This window comes from Mesoplodon densirostris, chromosome 3 (genome assembly GCF_025265405.1).
Source record: "Mesoplodon densirostris isolate mMesDen1 chromosome 3, mMesDen1 primary haplotype, whole genome shotgun sequence".
In the NCBI taxonomy this organism is placed as follows: domain Eukaryota; kingdom Metazoa; phylum Chordata; class Mammalia; order Artiodactyla; family Ziphiidae; genus Mesoplodon; species Mesoplodon densirostris.
Window position 1 is genome coordinate 109,753,809 of NC_082663.1, and position 17,387 is coordinate 109,771,195.

Below are 17,387 nucleotides of genomic sequence, written 5' to 3' on the forward strand. Positions count from 1 at the left end.
AATTAAAGTTATTTTTCATTTTGCAATGGCATTCAGATGGCTATAATAGAGGAATAAAAATAGTTTTTTCCTTTCTCCTTCACACACAAATTGTCATATTGTTTGTAATAGTAAAAATTCTATAGAACCTAAATGCTCATTACTAGGAAATTGCTTAAATTATGGCACAGGAATAGAAGCAACAGCAACAACAAAAAGCAGCAGAAACATCAACAACTGACTTGAGAGCTTTCTATGTGCCTGGCATTTTTTTAAATGCTTTGTATGTGTTAACTCATTCAAACCACACAGAAAACCTATGTTTTAAGTGTTTTATACATGTTAAATCATCTAAGCTGTACAATAAATCTGTGTGGTAAATAGATATCATTATTACCTCTATTTTTTAGGTGAAGTGACTGAGACACAAGAAGGTTAAGTAAATTCCCTAAGGTCACAAAGCTAGTAAAAGGTAGATTAAAAGTTCTGCTTTCATATAGTTTCCCTTTAAAGCTCATAACTAGTTAGGGAATGCTCTCCAAGATATGGTAGTTAAATAAAGAGAAAATTATAGAATTTTATTCATGGTGATATCCCACCTATGTAAAAATACTAATTTCCTCATGCCTTTATTAAAATTATCAGTCTGTTGCTAGTCTTAAGATATAAAATGTTATGTTGTTTTAAATTGTATTTCTTACATTTAAATCTTCAATTTGGAAATTATTTTTATGTCATGTGAAGTAGGGATCTTAACAATATTTTTCAAACAGAAAACCATGTCCCTACACCAGATATTTTTCTTGTAATAAAACAATGAAATACTATAAAATTCAAAACAAGATGGAAGTTTTATGAAATATTGTATAGGAAATAGGACATAATGTTTTAGGATTGTATCAGGTAAAAATTACCATAACAATTTAATTCTCACATTTTCTTAGAATTAAAATTAGTTAATCTTATTTTCAGTTTTATTAAATTCTTAGAGATAAAGAGTATGGTTCAATTATTCATTATAACTATTAAAAATGAGTCAGTCACATACTCTGTGGAAGAAACAATATTTTCTATTTTTCTTTCTAGGAAAGATTTCTGTGTACACAAAGATGAACCATGTGATACTGTTGGTAAGTGTACATAAAAATTTTTACAGTTTGGAGGATATCTGGGGAATTGAACACATCATTTGTTTAAATATAGAAAATTATTTGAAAGTGCTAGTTTGAATGAAACACTTTTAGAATGTCAGTGATATATATTTTCAACTTATATGTTTGTCACCACTTCAGTTATTAATGAAAGAGCCTGAAGACATGTATGTACTATATATTGGAGAAAAGTTTAAACGATGCTTTAAGAATATCACGATGTCTTTTTTGTGTTTTTTCCCCAGAAATATACCCATGGATTCAATAAAATTACATTATTATTCATAAACTGAGGCACAATATGTTAACCTCAGTAGGATTGGCCTTTTTCAGGCTAATGGATTTGTTTTTGAGTTATACATTTGAAGTTCTTTGCAGACTTTGAAAGAAAGTCCATCTAATTTGCCTGACAAATGAGGATTTTCTGTACATAAAGTAGCAAATTTTCTATATTTTGTCCTGGATATCTAAAATCCCTAAAATGTAACCATATAGCCAGTAGGATCCATGAACCACAGTTCTTAATTTTGAGAAAATGCCACATTAATGCTAAAATAAATGCATGTATATAAATTTACCTATCTAAACAGATAGATAGCTAAAACTGTAAATAGTTAAAATTATATAACTATTTATATATATGTTTAGTCTTAAGACACTATATATATGTATAGTGTCTTATGTTTTTTTATTTTTGGGCCGCGCTGTGTGGAATGTGGGATATTAGTTCCCCTACCAGGGATCAAACCCGCGCCCCCTGCATGGAGAGGGGCATGGAGTCTTAACCTCTGGACCACCAGGGAAGTCCCTGTATAGTTTTAATAAGGTATTAGTATTGGGTTATTGGTAAGGTACATTTAAGAGTCATGATCTGGTTTTGATGTGTCATGTGGGGTTCATTAATATAGTGAGTATTTTAACTTAACCATCGTTGAGGTGTCATTTATTCCTTGTGAGGCGAACAATTAAAAAGTGGCAAAAACAGAATAAATTAAGTACCACTGGTGCTTAAAAATGTAATTCTAACTAGTTCTGTTAACTTAAGTTCTCACCAGCCTCCTCAGATGATTAAATCTGAGATAATAAGTGGAAAATAGTTATAGTAGTATGAAGCAGGTGATGATGGAATCAAAGGAATGTTTCATTTAGAAGGGACTGTAAGAATAAAATGAGCTGGACACCTAAGGAAAAGCTGAATTGATTTAGGGATGATCTTCCTAATGTTACCTAACTTGCTTCCTGCAGTTTTGTTGTCTTCTTGCCTGAATCTTCAGAAATTAAATCTTGATATATAGCTTTAATCAACCTAACCATGGAAGCATTTGATTACCAATAAAGCTTGTCTCAAAATAATTACCTTTTCCTCTACTTACACAACTATGTTGCCCCTAAAGCCTTCTCTTAATATAGACAGATCAACTTCTTGCCTTAGTAGAGCATCTGAGAGAAATCAGCAACTCGGGCAATATCTTCCATAATTATGGACTTTCACCACCTCTTTACAGCATGGATGCGTGGACTAAGAAAACAGTTACTAATGTGAGGCGAACCAATTTCTTTTTGACTATGACTATGTTTTATATCTTGCTAAATCTTCTAATTGAAAATAACATGCATATTCATGCTGTAAAACATTTTCTGGGTTGAAGCACATTTGAATAATGAGGTAGCTTGGTATATTTGGAATTATTAGTATAATTAGAATATATATGGTTCGGTAGCAAAGTGGTGTAATCAGTCCCCAGCTCTGTTCATCTTGTCCATTAAGAGCTTGATAAAAACTAGCTTTAAATATTATAGCATAGGATGTGGAAAGTCTAGTGCCCTTTCTGAGATCTCTCTGTGTTTCTGAGTGCTTAGATTCTCAAGGTCTTCTCTGGAATCACTAAATCCTAGTTTTCCCCTCCGTATCTTGTGGCATTTCTTTTTCTCATCCCAAATATGAGACAAGCGTCTTTTTTCATATTTAGTCTTGAGCAGAGTAAAAATCTGAGATATTTCTTTAGGGAACATTAAATGAAAACCTCTAACAACCAAATCAGAAGAGTATTCTCTTTATCCCAATCCCTGTCCCCACACAAAAAATCTTCTTTTCACACGAACCATGCTTATGCCTAGAGACATAATACATTGGTAAGATTTATAAAGACATTTGTGTGAAGTAGACATGGCAGTTGCCACCCTATCACTCATGCATCCACCACTGTGCAGCCGTGATGCCAGGTAGAAAAGGATACTCCTCTACAGTTGGGTCATGATTCGTCCAGACCTATCAAAGGGATCGTTTCAGAACCTCAGGCCTAAACCAGTCTGCATATGGCATTGCTATGGTTGGGACATGCGACCTGTAACCTATGTCTGCTTCATGAAGCTGAAGAAAGAAACATTTTTCATGGTTGAAGCTTGGTCATGTCTGTCCCCACTGCGTGTAAACAAGAAAGGATGCAACCATGATTACTATAATCACAAAGGAAACTAGCCTTCAGATGAATCTGAATTCATACACTTCAGAATGGAGAGATGCAGGGTGCCTTTATCCTCATGACATTGTTGAATTACGGCATCCTCCACACCTTGGACCCAGTCTAACCTTTAGGCTTCTGTGTGTAAGCCAATAAGTATCCTTATTATTTAAGCCAATTTAAAGTTTTCATTTCTGTAGCTTGCAGCCTAAGGCATAGATCTTCCCTGATACTCATATACTCTTTTATAAGAGAAGAAGAATATGGGGCAATATTAATAATATCCACTCTTATTAAGAGAGTGCTGATAAACTGCTCTGTGATTTGTCCTCCAAATTAAATAAGCATGTGTAGCCTACTGGTCATCTTAACAGCTCTCAATCTCTAGCATAACAAAACAGAAGAGATTTAGAGCTTAAATCAATTGAATATCTATTGACACACATTTTTAAATCTCCTCATGTAATATTATGGGTTGTTTTTTGGTCAGATGCTTAAGTTCATATGTCACTTCTTTCTTCTTTTATCTATTTCTGATGTGAAGTCAGTCCATTTCACGTTGGATACTATAGTGAAAATACTGAAATAGAGGAAGGAGAAAGGAAAGAATTGGATTTAGTATTTATTCGTTTGGATAATATGGGCCTGAATGGTTACTTTACCATGAAAATTTCCCCTACTCTCCTACGTGTAGTGAGAGGGGAAGGACAACAGTTAAAAGCTTTGAATTTAGGTTGTTAATTTGAATTGTAAATGGAGAGAAATGCCTATATTTTAAAGGCAATGTAATACTTATACTGCACATTGTAACTTGAGCAACACTTTCATGGGCATTTTCTCATTTATTTTCTGAAACTCTCTAGTTTTGTTATCATTACTGCTTTACAGATGAAGGAAACTCTGAAACAGAACAGAGCATCAATTTTGAAGTCAGACATCTAGATTTAAATCAGTGCTCTGCTATTTATTACCTACATGAATGTGGGCACTTTATTTAACACCTTGAAAGTTTGAATTGCTCACCTTTAAACTAGAGCCTACGTTATTAACCTCACAAAGGCGAGAGTTTTTAATTGGCACTCAGTAGGCACTAGTTTCTATCACATCCTTTTACTCCCTGCAGAGAAGTTGCACATTTGTCCAGCATCACTGTTAGTAGATGCCACATGGTGCTAACCTCTGTCTCAGATCTTACTATAATGAGAGGCAGCTTTCCTTTATAACATGATGCATTTGTTAATCGAGGACAATACAACTAGAAATCTGAAGGTGAGAAAAATATCTTTGAATGAAGTTTTAGAATAAAATTATGTATATTAAAGTATATAAAGAAATAGCAACTATAAGCTTGGAAGTAACTTTTACTTACCAGCATTTAAAATTTGAAACAATAGGATATTTTGCTTGTTTACTGATGCAAAAGATAGGTGAATTTTAAATGAGCCAGGCTTTATCAGTGCTATGGAATATTATAAATAAATGTTTCAGTTGATAAGTTATACTTATTTATTAAGCTTATGTTTGAAAAGCTGTTTAGAGGGTAAAAAGTAAAAGTTGTTTTACCACCTCCTCAAGCAGATTCTTTCCTGTTGTTTTAGTTAGGCAGATTAGTAGGTAAGTATATAGATACTGGGAGGAAAAAAATGCTATTAAATGTTTTAATCAGCAAAATATCAATTCTCAAACATATGTGTGTTCACCTTTTAACATACCTGAAATTGAGATTATTTTTTAAATCAGTGGCCTATTAGAATTGTGTCATAGTTTCAGTCAAAGTTTTTTAATCTTAGGTTTGGACGAACTATGGTGCTATCCTTAAATTGAAAGAGAAATAAAGTATAATTCCAGATGCAAGTCCCAACTATTACTACTGGTATTGCTAGTGAAGTTGCCTTACTTTCTGTGGCTGGCAGAATAATGGTCCCTGAAGATGTTCATGTCCTAATGGACCTGGAACCTGGGAATATGTTAGGTTACATAGCAAAGAGAAATGAAGTTTGCAAGTGGAACTAAGGCTCCTAGTCAACTGACTTTAAAATAGGGAGATTATCCTAGGAAGTCTGGTATTCCCAATGTAATCACAAGCGTCCTCAAAAGGGGGAGAGGGAGGCAGAAAAGCTCATAGTTGGAGAGAGATATGATTACTGAAGAAAAGCACAGAGAGATGTGATGTGAGAAGGATTCAACTTGTCATTACTGGTTTTGAGGATGGAGTCAGGGAGCCCCAGATGAAGAAATATCTAGAACATGGAAAAAGCAAGGAAACAGATTCTCCACTAGAGCCTTCAGAGGAAGCACAGACAGCCTCATGATACATTGATTTTAGCCAGTGGGATCTGGGTCAAACTTCTAGAGTAGAGAATTGTAAGATAACAAGTTTGTGTGTTTTAAGCCACTAAATTTGTGATATTTTTGATAAAAGCAACCATAGAAAAGCAATATACTTTCCAATAATTAATTACTCCCTCCCATAACTTACGGAGAAGGAGTAAGGAAACATGGTATTCTTAAATCTTTAGACTGTGGGTTCAAAAATTCTGTCTCAATAGTTTTCAGAACTGGTGAAGTCTTTGGGATTAGATAAAACACTAAAAGTTGGATCATGTTATATAAATATATATAAGGAGCAATGAACTGGGGCTATGCTAACAAACATGATTAATTATAGTTGGCCATTTCTAGCTGAGAGACTAGACAAAAAAATAGCCTATATCATCCACTAACAATTTACGAAATCTAATCAGTCCATTAAAATCTTTCCAAGAAAATGCAAAACCCTGATGATTTCACAGATGATTTCTACTAAAATTCCAGAAAACCGATCATTCCAATATTATACAAGCTATTTTAGAGAATAGAAAAAGGTGAATTCAAACCATATAAATATCTTACCATATTCTAAAGCGGTCAGTGTAAGAAGGAAAAATAATAAGCATTCTCACTCAGGAAATAAAAGAAAGAATTCTAAATCAAATATTAGCAGATATTATCTCATAATGTATTTTTTAAATAACCAAGTAGGGTTATTTTATTTGAGATTTATTCTGGAAATACAGGGGTATTTTAACATTAGAAAATCTTAAAATGTAACTCTGTAATCCAATTAAAGATAAAAACCATATGATCATCACAATGGATAAAGAAAATATCTTTCAAGCAATTCAAAACTCTTGGCAAAATAGAACAAAGTAGGAACTTTATTAACCAGGTTAAAAATATTTACAAAAAATATATGAATATATATTTTTAAATAGTGGAGCATTAAAAGCATCCCTTTTGAAATCAGAAACAAGGACAGGACTCTATTTTCACTATTTCTGTTCAATGGTGCATTGGAACTTTTAGGCCTTAAAATGATGTGGACGTTATGATTGTCTACATTTAAAAAAGTAGAGACTATAGAGTTAATTGTTAAAATTAATGGAAGAGTTAGGTGGTTAGATAGCAAATCAATATTGAATAACCAATTGCATTTTATATGCCAGCAATTGGCAGTGACACATTTTATTTAAAAATTCTATGAAATATACTTAAAAATACACAAAAAATAAAATTATTTGGAATATATAATATAATAACAAATATCTAAGACATATGGAGAAAATTATTGAACTATTTTGAAATTCAGTGAAGAAGACCTGACTCAATGAAAAGATAAAGTGTATTTACGGTCTGAAAGACTAAAGATGATACAAATATCCATTTCCCTCAAATTGATCTGTTGATACAAAATATTTCTTTAAAAATTCTAACAAATTATGGAGGAAAATTGAAAGGCTGATTCTAAATGTTATATGGAGGAGCATAGGCCTAAGAATTACCAAGAGACTAGTGAAGGAAGAATATGGAGAGGAAATCTTCCCTATTAGGTATCAAGATATGGTCTATAATAAATAGGACAATGCAGTTGCACATATTTGGGAAATGAGCACTGGAAAAGGAGGAACATGATATTAAGATAGTCATTCAGATGGAAAAAAGTTGAAACGAATTCCATATGGTTTAAATTTTTTAAATTTAGAACAAAATATAAAAATATAATTTTATATTTTTGAGATAGAGACAAATTTCTGAAAAAGGACACAAAAATGCTAATCATGAAGGAAATGCTTAATGAATTCAACTGTATTTATATTGAAAAGTTCTATCATAAGACATCATATTGACAGTAGAAGAAGAAACCAAGCTTCTCTCAGGGAGAAGACACCATATCTCATGGATTTTTTAAGGTGACTTCATTGTCATTAATTTCAAGATATGCCATTATTTTATGTTTCTTTTTTCTAAAGAAAAAATATGATGAATTCTAATTGTAAGACATTATTTTAAGATGTATCACAATGTGAAATAATGTGAATCTTGGAATTAGTGTTCTATAATAATTGCAACACAAAGGGGCCTCCCTGGTGGCGCAGTGGTTAAGAGTCCGCCTGCCGATGCAGGGGATACGGGTTCATGCCCCGGTCTGGGAGGATCCCATATGCCGCGGAGCGGCTGGGCCCGTGAGCCATGGCCGCTGGGCCTGCGCATCCGGAGCCTGTGCTCCGCAACGGGAGAGGCCACAACAGTGAGAGGCCCGCATACCGCAAAAAGAAAAAAAAAAAAAAAAAAAATAATTGCAACACATGTAACCAACAAAGTATTGGAACCCAGAGTATAAAAACAACTTCTCTGGGACTTCCCTGGTGGCGCAGTTGTTAATAATCTACCTGCCAATGCAGGGGACACGGATTCAAGCCCTGGTCCGGGAAGATCCCACATACTGTGGAGCAACTAAGCCCGTGCACCACAACTACTGAACCCGCGCTCTAGAGCCCGTGAACTACAACTACTGAGCCCGCGAGCCACAACTACTGAGCCCGTGCGCCACAACTACTGAAGCCCACACACTATAGAGCCCGTGCTCCACAACAAGAGAAGCCACCGCAGTGAGAAGCCCACGCACCACAACAAAGAGTAGCCCCCGCTCACTGCAACTAGAGAAAGCCCGTACGCAGCTACAAAGACCCAACACAGCCAAAAGTAAATTTAAAAAAAAAAAAACCAACTTCCCTAAATCAGTAAGAAATAAACAAGCAGATAGACATGATAAATACAGTGTCCCCCTTATCCGAGGTTTCACTTTCTGCGGTTTCAGTTACTTCAGTCATCCAAGGTCCAAAATAATGAATGGAAAATATCAGAAATAAACAATTTGGAAGTTTCAAACTGCACATCATTCTGAGTAGCGTGATGAAATCTCCCACCACCTTGTTCTGTCCCACCTGGGACCTCAATCATTCCTTCCTCCAGTGTTAGCCACTTATTAGCCAGCTTGGTTATCAGGTCGACTGCTGAAGTATTGCGGTGCCTGTGTTCAAGTAACCCTCATTTCACTTAATAACTGACCCCAAAGCACAAGAGTTGTGATGCTGCCAATATGGATATGCCAAAGAGAAGCCATTAAGTGCTTCCTTTAAGTGAAAAGGTGAAAGTTCTGGACTTGATAAGAACAGAAAGAAATCATGTGCTGAGGTTGCTAAGATCTCCAGTAAGAACTAGTCTTGTATCCATGAAATTGTGAAGAAGGAAAAAGAGATTCATACTTGTTTTGCTGTCGCACCTCAAACTGCTAAAGTTATGGCCACAGAGCATAATAAAAGCTTAGTTAAGATGGAAAAGGCATTAAACTTGTGCAATAAAATGTTTGAGAGAGAGAGAGATCACATGTTCATAAGTTTTATTACAGGGTGTTGTTATAGTTGTTCTTATTATTGTTAATGTCTTACAGTGCCTAATTTATAAATTAAACCTTATCATAGGTACATATGTATAGGGGAAAAACATAGTATATATATAGGGTTTGGTACTATTTGTGATTTCAGGCATCCACTGGGTGTCTAGAACATATCCCTGATGGATAAGGGGGGTACTAATGTAGGGCAAGAACGATAACCGCCTAGGATAAAAAAGTTAACCACCATTTTTAGAAGAGAATACATCAAGGGTGAATTTTTTTAAAAAAGAAAAGATATCAACCTCATTAGTAATAAGGGAAATACACATTCATATTAAAAGATTTCTACCAATGAGATTGATAAAATTAAAAGTCTGACATTATCAAGTGGCAGAAAGAATGTGAATCTGTGGAACACTTTTACGCTTCTGGAAGGAACATAAGTTGGTATAACCACTCTAGAAAACTTTTGGCAGTATCTACCAAAACTGGCATATATATAACCTGTGACCATTAATTCCATTCTTAGGCATATACCTGAGATAATCCTATGTGCACTAAAGACATGTAACAGAACTTTAGTAGTCATCAATCAAGAGTACATTAATTGATCAGTGTTTGATGAATGAAGAAACCACAGTGTGTTATGTGTTGTGTTTAACTGGAAAATATCTCCTGGTGGGAGAGCATAGAGGTGATAAGGTGTAAAGCGTCAAACTTTGAAGAATTTTGACATTTTCATTTTCAGTTAGAGGATGAGAATTCAGCAGGTGAGCCTGAGAAGATACATTTACCCTAGAAATGTAAACATGCAAACATAAGTTATCAAAGTCTAAAGTTAAGCTTGCTTCTCTCTCAGGAATACATGGTGCTTAGAACACTTCACACACCCTGCCTTGATTGTAGGGTATTATCATTTTTAAGAATTTCATTTAATTTTTAAAACTCACAAGATGTTGTTATGGTTTTCTGTAGACAGTGCTTAGTTAGACTTGCTCACATATTTATAATTTTATTAGTTCTTCATTCTTTCTTACAACTCAGATCTTTCTTCTGACCATATTCTGTTGCTGACTGAAACAGTATTAGAACTAGAATTTCCTTTAGGAAAGGTGTGCTGGTCACAAGCCTTTAAAGTTTTGTTAGTCTTAAAATGTTTTAATTTCATTCTCATTCTTGTGAGGTATTTTAACTGACCATAGAATCCTAATATTCTGGGTATATTGTTTTGTTTTGTTTTGTTTTGTTTCAGCACATCGTAGATCTAGTTCACCTGCCTTCTGGTATCCATTGTTGCTGTTGAGAAATCAACTCTCAGTCTGAACTCCTTTTAATGTGATCTACCTGGACTCTCTATTCTGTTTCATTGATCTATGTATCTGTTTTTATGCCAGTACCATACTGTTTTAATTACTGTATCTTTGTAATATAGTTTGAAATCAGGACGTGTGATATGTCCAGCTTTGTTCTTCTTTCTTTTTTTTTTTTTTTTTTTTTTTTTGCTGTACGCGGGCCTCTCACTGTTGTGGCCTCTCCCGTTGCGGAGCACAGGCTCCGGACGCGCAGGCTCCGCGGCCATGGCTCATGGGCCCAGCCGCTCCGCGGCATGTGGGATCCTCCGGGACCGGGGCACGAACCCATGTCCCCTGCATCGGCAGGCGGACTCTCAACCACTGCGCCACCAGGGAAGCCCTGTTCTTCTTTCTTAAGATTGCTGTGGCTATTCAGGGTCTTTTGTGGTTTCACATAAATTTTCAGACTGTTTGTTCTAGTTCTGTGAAAAATGCTATGGGCATTTTGATAGGGATTCCATTAACTCTGTAGATTGCTTTGGGTAGTGTGGACATTTTAATAATGTTCTTCCAATCCATGAGCACAGTATATCTTTCCATTTGTTTGTGTCATCTTCAATATCATTCCTCAGTGTCTTGTAGTTTTCAGAGTACAGATCTTTCACCTCTTTGGTTAAATTTACTTCTAGTTATTTTCTTCTTTCTGATGAGATTGTAAATAAGATTGTTTTCTTCATTTCTCTTTCTGATAGTTTGCTATTAGTATATATAAATACAACAGATTTCTGTATGTTAATTTTGTATCCTGCAACTTTACTGAATTCATTTACTAGTTCTAATAGTTTTTTGATGAAGTCTTTAGGATTTTCTATATCTAATAACATGTCATCTGCAAATAAGGAGAGTTTTACATCTTCCTTTCCAATTTGGATGACTGGTGCTGTCTTTGTCTCGGTGTGGTGGCTAAAGCGGAATACTTTTGGGTTTTAGTTTGGCAAATGCCCACAGGCAGCCAAGCACATTAGTGCCAGTTCCAAACTCTGCATTTCTCCTTTCTTTTTCTTTAGGCCCTCACTGGTATACAGAGCCTTGCATTTAAGAAGATTTTTTGCTATTTTTATTCCAGCATTTGTATGCTAGAAGTAGAAGTCCAAGAAAAAACTTTTAAAGCATTATTGTATATATTTTTATATATGCTACAGTCACACTTGGTCACATAAATCCACTTCTCACACATGGCACTAATTTGGAGAATTGGTGTTAAAACAAAAAACAGTGAGAAGTCATGAATTTGTTTTATATTTTTGAAAATCTCTTTATATCTAGAAGACAGGGATCTTATATCTGCTTCTGCATGTAAGGTGTTGGTATTTGTTATTTTGCTTTAAGTGTATGAGGAAAATCTGACCTCATAAAGATGTGTAGTTGGAAAATGGATAAGTATTTTCAGATTATTGTGAATATTCTTATTGAAAGTATACTAAAACTCAGTGGTATTGTCTTAGTGGTTAGTGGATTGTAGCAATGTAGAATCTGAATGCATATCAGTAATCATTTATACTCCGTTACATTAATATCTGTTGGTGTATCTCACACTTTAAGTGGATGTTTTAACTATGGATAGCATTTTAGAGAATCATTGATTGGTCAGTTGGAAAATATGGGTTCACTGTATTAGGCAGATCTTCTATATGTTGACACATTTCACTATACAATAAATATATATATATATAAATCATATTCATCAGTATCACCATCTGTCTCATCAGAAAAATTCCTGAAGTTTTGGGAAGCTTCCAAGTGTACAGTAGCAGATAAAAGTTTCCCAATATTCTAATTTTAGTTGAAAGCTTGAATTTTATTATTGGCAAAAAAAAAAAAAAAAAAAACTACCATCACTTGGTTTCCTTGGAGTGACAGATTCACTTTGTTCATTTTTGGGTGTCAACCACATTCACAAATCTGAATAACCTTTGTTTGTCTGTCAGACATTCTTTCAAGTAAAAGTGGTGTTCAACGAAAAGCACAAGGAGTTCAGCTCAGAACTCAAACAATCTCACAGTACTTTTCTCAGAGACAACATGTTATTTTAGTCTGTGGCAGAAATGCTTTATCCATGCTTCCTTTCTGTTACATAAAATATTAAAAAATACATATACTCAGGAGTTGAAATTTAATAAAATTAATACACATTACTGCTTCATCTAGGACATATAAAAGTGAAATTGCCTTTTTCCCCTGGGAGTGAATATCAGTGAAAAATAAAATGACTGACAGTGAAGGCAGTTTTACCTCCCATTGCTTTTGCACCATCCGTGCAAATGTTGACAGTTTTGACTCTGTGGGTCTCTTGAAAAGATCTTAGGAGACCCACTGAAAAGGGGTTATGGAAGCCCAGGATTCTGCAGAACACTCTGTGAAATTCTGCCGTAACCTGGCAGTGATTGATAATCAGTGGTGATAGTCGTTGTTCACGTGTGTGTGTGTTTCATGAAACCTTTTAAGGACTTTATAGTATAGAAAATTGGTAGATACTTAGAGCTGGCAAAGGTACGTGTTGGATCAGTATGAGTTTCCAGCTATGAATATTTTTTAATACATGTTGATAGGAGAAGCTGTGCATTCTTTACCACCAGATTTCCAATTCAGGGATGCTTTAACTCTCCCTACGTTCTATTGCTTCATTATTATTAATAAGCCTTCTGTCTTTCATCAGGTTGGGATGATGGTTTATTCTTCTGTGCACTTCTGAATAATTCTGATTTTCTGTACATGCAAACAGACATACAGGCCACCTATGAAGCAACTGCCAAATAAGAAATATGTTCAGAGACTAAAACATACTTAAATAACCCTTTTATGTTAACACTGTACATGTGAGAATCTCCAGACACTTCCCTTTCCAAACACCAGTATGTTCTCCAAACCACATTTTAGCAGAAGTAACCATTTTTATTGGATAGGGAGAAGAGGTCAAGCCAATTTCTGTCAAGTAGCTTAATTTTCATTAAACAGCAGTCATGGCATTTTCTCTTGCATTGTGGTACCTAAAGAACAGAGAATTTCAGAGACTGAAAATACTTAAAGAAATTACTGAGATCATCTCTCTACTTTAATACCCTTTTGGTTAGAGCTATATTTTTTCTACCAAAAAAATCATATTAGTTTAATATTCAATATTTTGAAACTTGTAATTCTTTGGGCTAGGCAAATAATGAAGTTAACCTTTATTATACAAGTCTTTCTAAATGAATTGGTACTGTAATTAAGTCTTCAAGGGGAGTTCAGATACATTTATTAGGGATGATATTGGGGGTTCTTGCCCATTCGGTCTAGTGGGACATATAATTTAGAGATTATCAAATATCTTAAAGAATGCATCAGCATTAAATGTAAATAATTTTATATAAACGAGTGCCAGGTTTGGGTACCCACAAGTCATCATATTTGTGTGAGATAGGTTTTTATGAAGTGCTGCTCAGTTTTTAATGTAGATGTTCTCAGAAATGCAAATGGAATATATTCAGTGTGGTACACAGAATACTAAAGATGACACTCGTAAGATTCCTGTACCCTGGTTATTCACTCAATCACTAATCTAGGTACTGCTCTGCTGGAAGGGATTTTGCAGATGTAATTACAGTCCCTCAGTTAAACTTGAGATATGGAGATCTAGACTTAACAGTCTCCCTTCAAAAAACAGAGGCAAGGAACTGAATTGTGCCAGCAACCTCAATGCATTTGGAAGCCAGTACTTCCCCAGAGCCTTTAGGTAAGAGTCCAGCCTAGGTGACATCTTGATTTTGGCCTTGTGAGACCCTCAGTAGAGTTAAGCCGTCCCAGACTTCTGACCTGTAGAACTGTGCAGTAATAAATGGGGGTTACTTTCAGTCACTGCATTACTTAAGTAATTTGTTATGCAGCAATAGGAAACTAATGCATTCAGACTAAAGGATGCATATTATTATACATCAATTGGGGATTTATAAACTGAAAGAAAATGAGGCATCTTAGATGAAAGTACACTTTATGGCCCTCTGGGAAAGCAGAATAAGAAACAAGAAAATGTTTGTTAAAGGATAGAAGTTAAGGGAGAGATTCAAAGAGATTTTCACTTATCATACCCAATGGTATAGTAGAAAAGTGATAGGATTTCAAGAGGATTTTGTAAGGATTTACTACATTCCTATAATCTTTGCAAGTTCTCCACATGTAATATTTCTTTTCCCTTGTCTCATTAGTGATGAACAAAAGCACACTAATATGATATGGATCTGAACACTTGCCCTGTGGAGCAGGAAAAAAGGGGTGGGGAAAACTGGCGTCAAAGGAGGTAAATTGGGTGGTACCAGCTTGGAATATAAGAAAATGCACCAATCTTCGGGCCTCCAGCAAAGAAAATAAAAAAAACCCAAGGCAGTCAGACTGGGCCAGGGCATGACTCTAGCTTTGCAATATAAAGGCCTGTAATTTCATCTATTGGTAATAATTCACACTAAGACACTTTGAAAAGTTAAAGGGGGCATCATTAGTAATTATGCTTGGACAAAAGCATAAAACAGATGCCCCAGGCAAAATAGCTGTATTGTCACTCTATTATTAATGAACATGTTTGAGACATAGTTTTACATGTTAGTTGGAATTACAAATTATACATTAAAAAATACATATTTCAGGGCCTCCCTGGTGGCGCAGTGGTTGAGAGTCCGCCTGCCGATGCAGGGGATACGGGTTCGTGCCCCGGTCTGGGAGGATCCCATATGCCGCGGAGCGGCTGGGCCCGTGAGCCATGGCCGCTGAGCCTGCGCATCCGGAGCCTGTGCTCCGCAACGGGAGAGGCCACAACAGTGAGAGGCCCGCGTACGGCAAAAAAAAAAAAAAAATACATATTTCAGAAATCTTAAGCTATAACTATTATTTTGGTAACTTAGTCATTTAATTATTTAATCCCCCAGTAATAATAATTAAACTTACTAGAAATCAACATATGAGAATTTGCTGCATATATTGGAAGCTGGTTTCACACCATATTTCTCAACCTTGCTTTTCTTCAATCCAGATAGCCACAAAGCATTGGTTATTGGTACATTATAATGGTCTGAGTCTCAGATATATCAGATATAAAAAGGATGATAATCCTCATCATGTTCTAAATGCTGATGTCTGAAAGGTCTGGAAACATACTTAGAAGATTATATGATCTGTGCTTCTTTATTTGTCCTTTTTACTCAATTTTTATTGGTTCATTTCAGATGATCTTCCTTCCACTTCTCTGTCTCCCTCTTTATTTTTTTCATTTATTCAATTTTCTCTAATATTTTGGAGCACCAACTCTGTGCCCCAAAGTGTATTATGTTCTAGATGCTAAGGATAGAATGGTGACTAAATGAAACTGTTTACACATTCTTTTAAATCTTTTCCTTCTTGCTATTCTTTTGTTATTCTTGCCTAGGTAACTTTAAAAAAAAATCCCATTTGTCTTCCTTTTATTCTGAGCCAGCTTTCTCTCCACAGTTAGATTATCATGACTTTCAAGCATTAATGTATTGGTACATGTCTGTTATTGTGAGAAGTCTTAGTATTTTTTAAAAATCTGCATATCATCTATCATCAAATTTTAATAATCTTTTTATGATCAGAAGATCCTGTCTTGATCGCAGTAAAAATTTTTCTGTATCATTTATTTTCTTCAATAAAAGTATTGAAGAAAATTGATACCTTATACATCATTTTTCTTTTTGTTTAGTTATTAGTATGTAGTAATATTAAGGTAACCTGTGTTATTTTAATGCAAATGGTTAGTGGGTCACTTCTGTTATGGTATATAGAGTATTATCAATTATTACATGGCAAAAATGCAGAAACTGTATAAACTTATACAGAAGAAAGTGCTTTTCCAGATATTACAAAGGTTTACATCTTTAATAGTTAAATAATATAGTGATGCAGCAAAGTTCTCACTTTGCATTTGCCATAGTCTTCCCAGTTCTGGTCTTTAAGTGGTTGGAATGGTAATGACCCTAGAAAATATTACGATTATTGAGGTGCTTCAGTTGCATTGTAAAAATAATAAAATTCCATTGGTAATTATCTTTAGATTACAAGATGCTGGTTTTTACTGTTTTTTTTTTTTTTTTTTTTTTTTTTTTTGTCTTTTGCAGAGAAGAAACTATCTGTTTAAGGTACTATCTAGCACTTTAAGGTACTATCTAGTTTAAGGTACACTGGAGTAAACACACTCCACCCTTCTCTTTCATTTAATGCAGCTATTAAACATGGGAGAATGGAACAGCTATTTGAGGATTTTAAAAAGTAAATAGTAGCATGCAGATTGGGAAGAAGACAAGAATTTGAAGTACCACCAAACCAGCAGTGAGTTTATTATTTTTCTCTCTCTCTCCTGGACTCAGCATAGCCCAAACTTGAAAGTGGTTATTAGGGCATGTATAGAGAAGCTCTAGGGAATACCTCTAGTTTAAATCAAGGAAGAGAAAGGTCCCTTAATGCTTAGAGAAAGCAGGGGAAATCCCCCCTTTAAGAAAAGTTTCTACATTCTCTCCTGGCCTGTCTGCCAAGCAATCCTGTGATAGTGGCAGTGGGGACAACAGTGGCAGCAGTAGGAGTCATAAAAATCTGAGGTGAACCTTCCTCTCTGATCTGCAGAGCTTTTATTCCAAAAGGGCAAGGTAAACCCCATTGCTTTTTGTCTCTGTCCTCCTATTACTCAGACCTGGAAGCAGATACAGTCATAAAAAGTACACGGCTTAGTGAGATAACTAGAGCCCAA

The 17,387-nt window shown here is 35.1% G+C and overlaps 1 protein-coding gene across 1 annotated transcript in view; it reads left to right on the forward strand.

Annotated features, from left to right (window-relative positions):
- Positions 1 to 17,387, forward strand: part of ADAMTS19 (ADAM metallopeptidase with thrombospondin type 1 motif 19) — a 284,954-nt gene that overhangs the window by 93,282 nt on the left and 174,285 nt on the right. Inside the window, exon 7 of the mRNA XM_060091906.1 lies at positions 1,066 to 1,109. Coding sequence (XP_059947889.1) covers positions 1,066 to 1,109 — 44 coding nt within the window. The remainder of the gene's footprint in view (positions 1 to 1,065; positions 1,110 to 17,387) is intronic.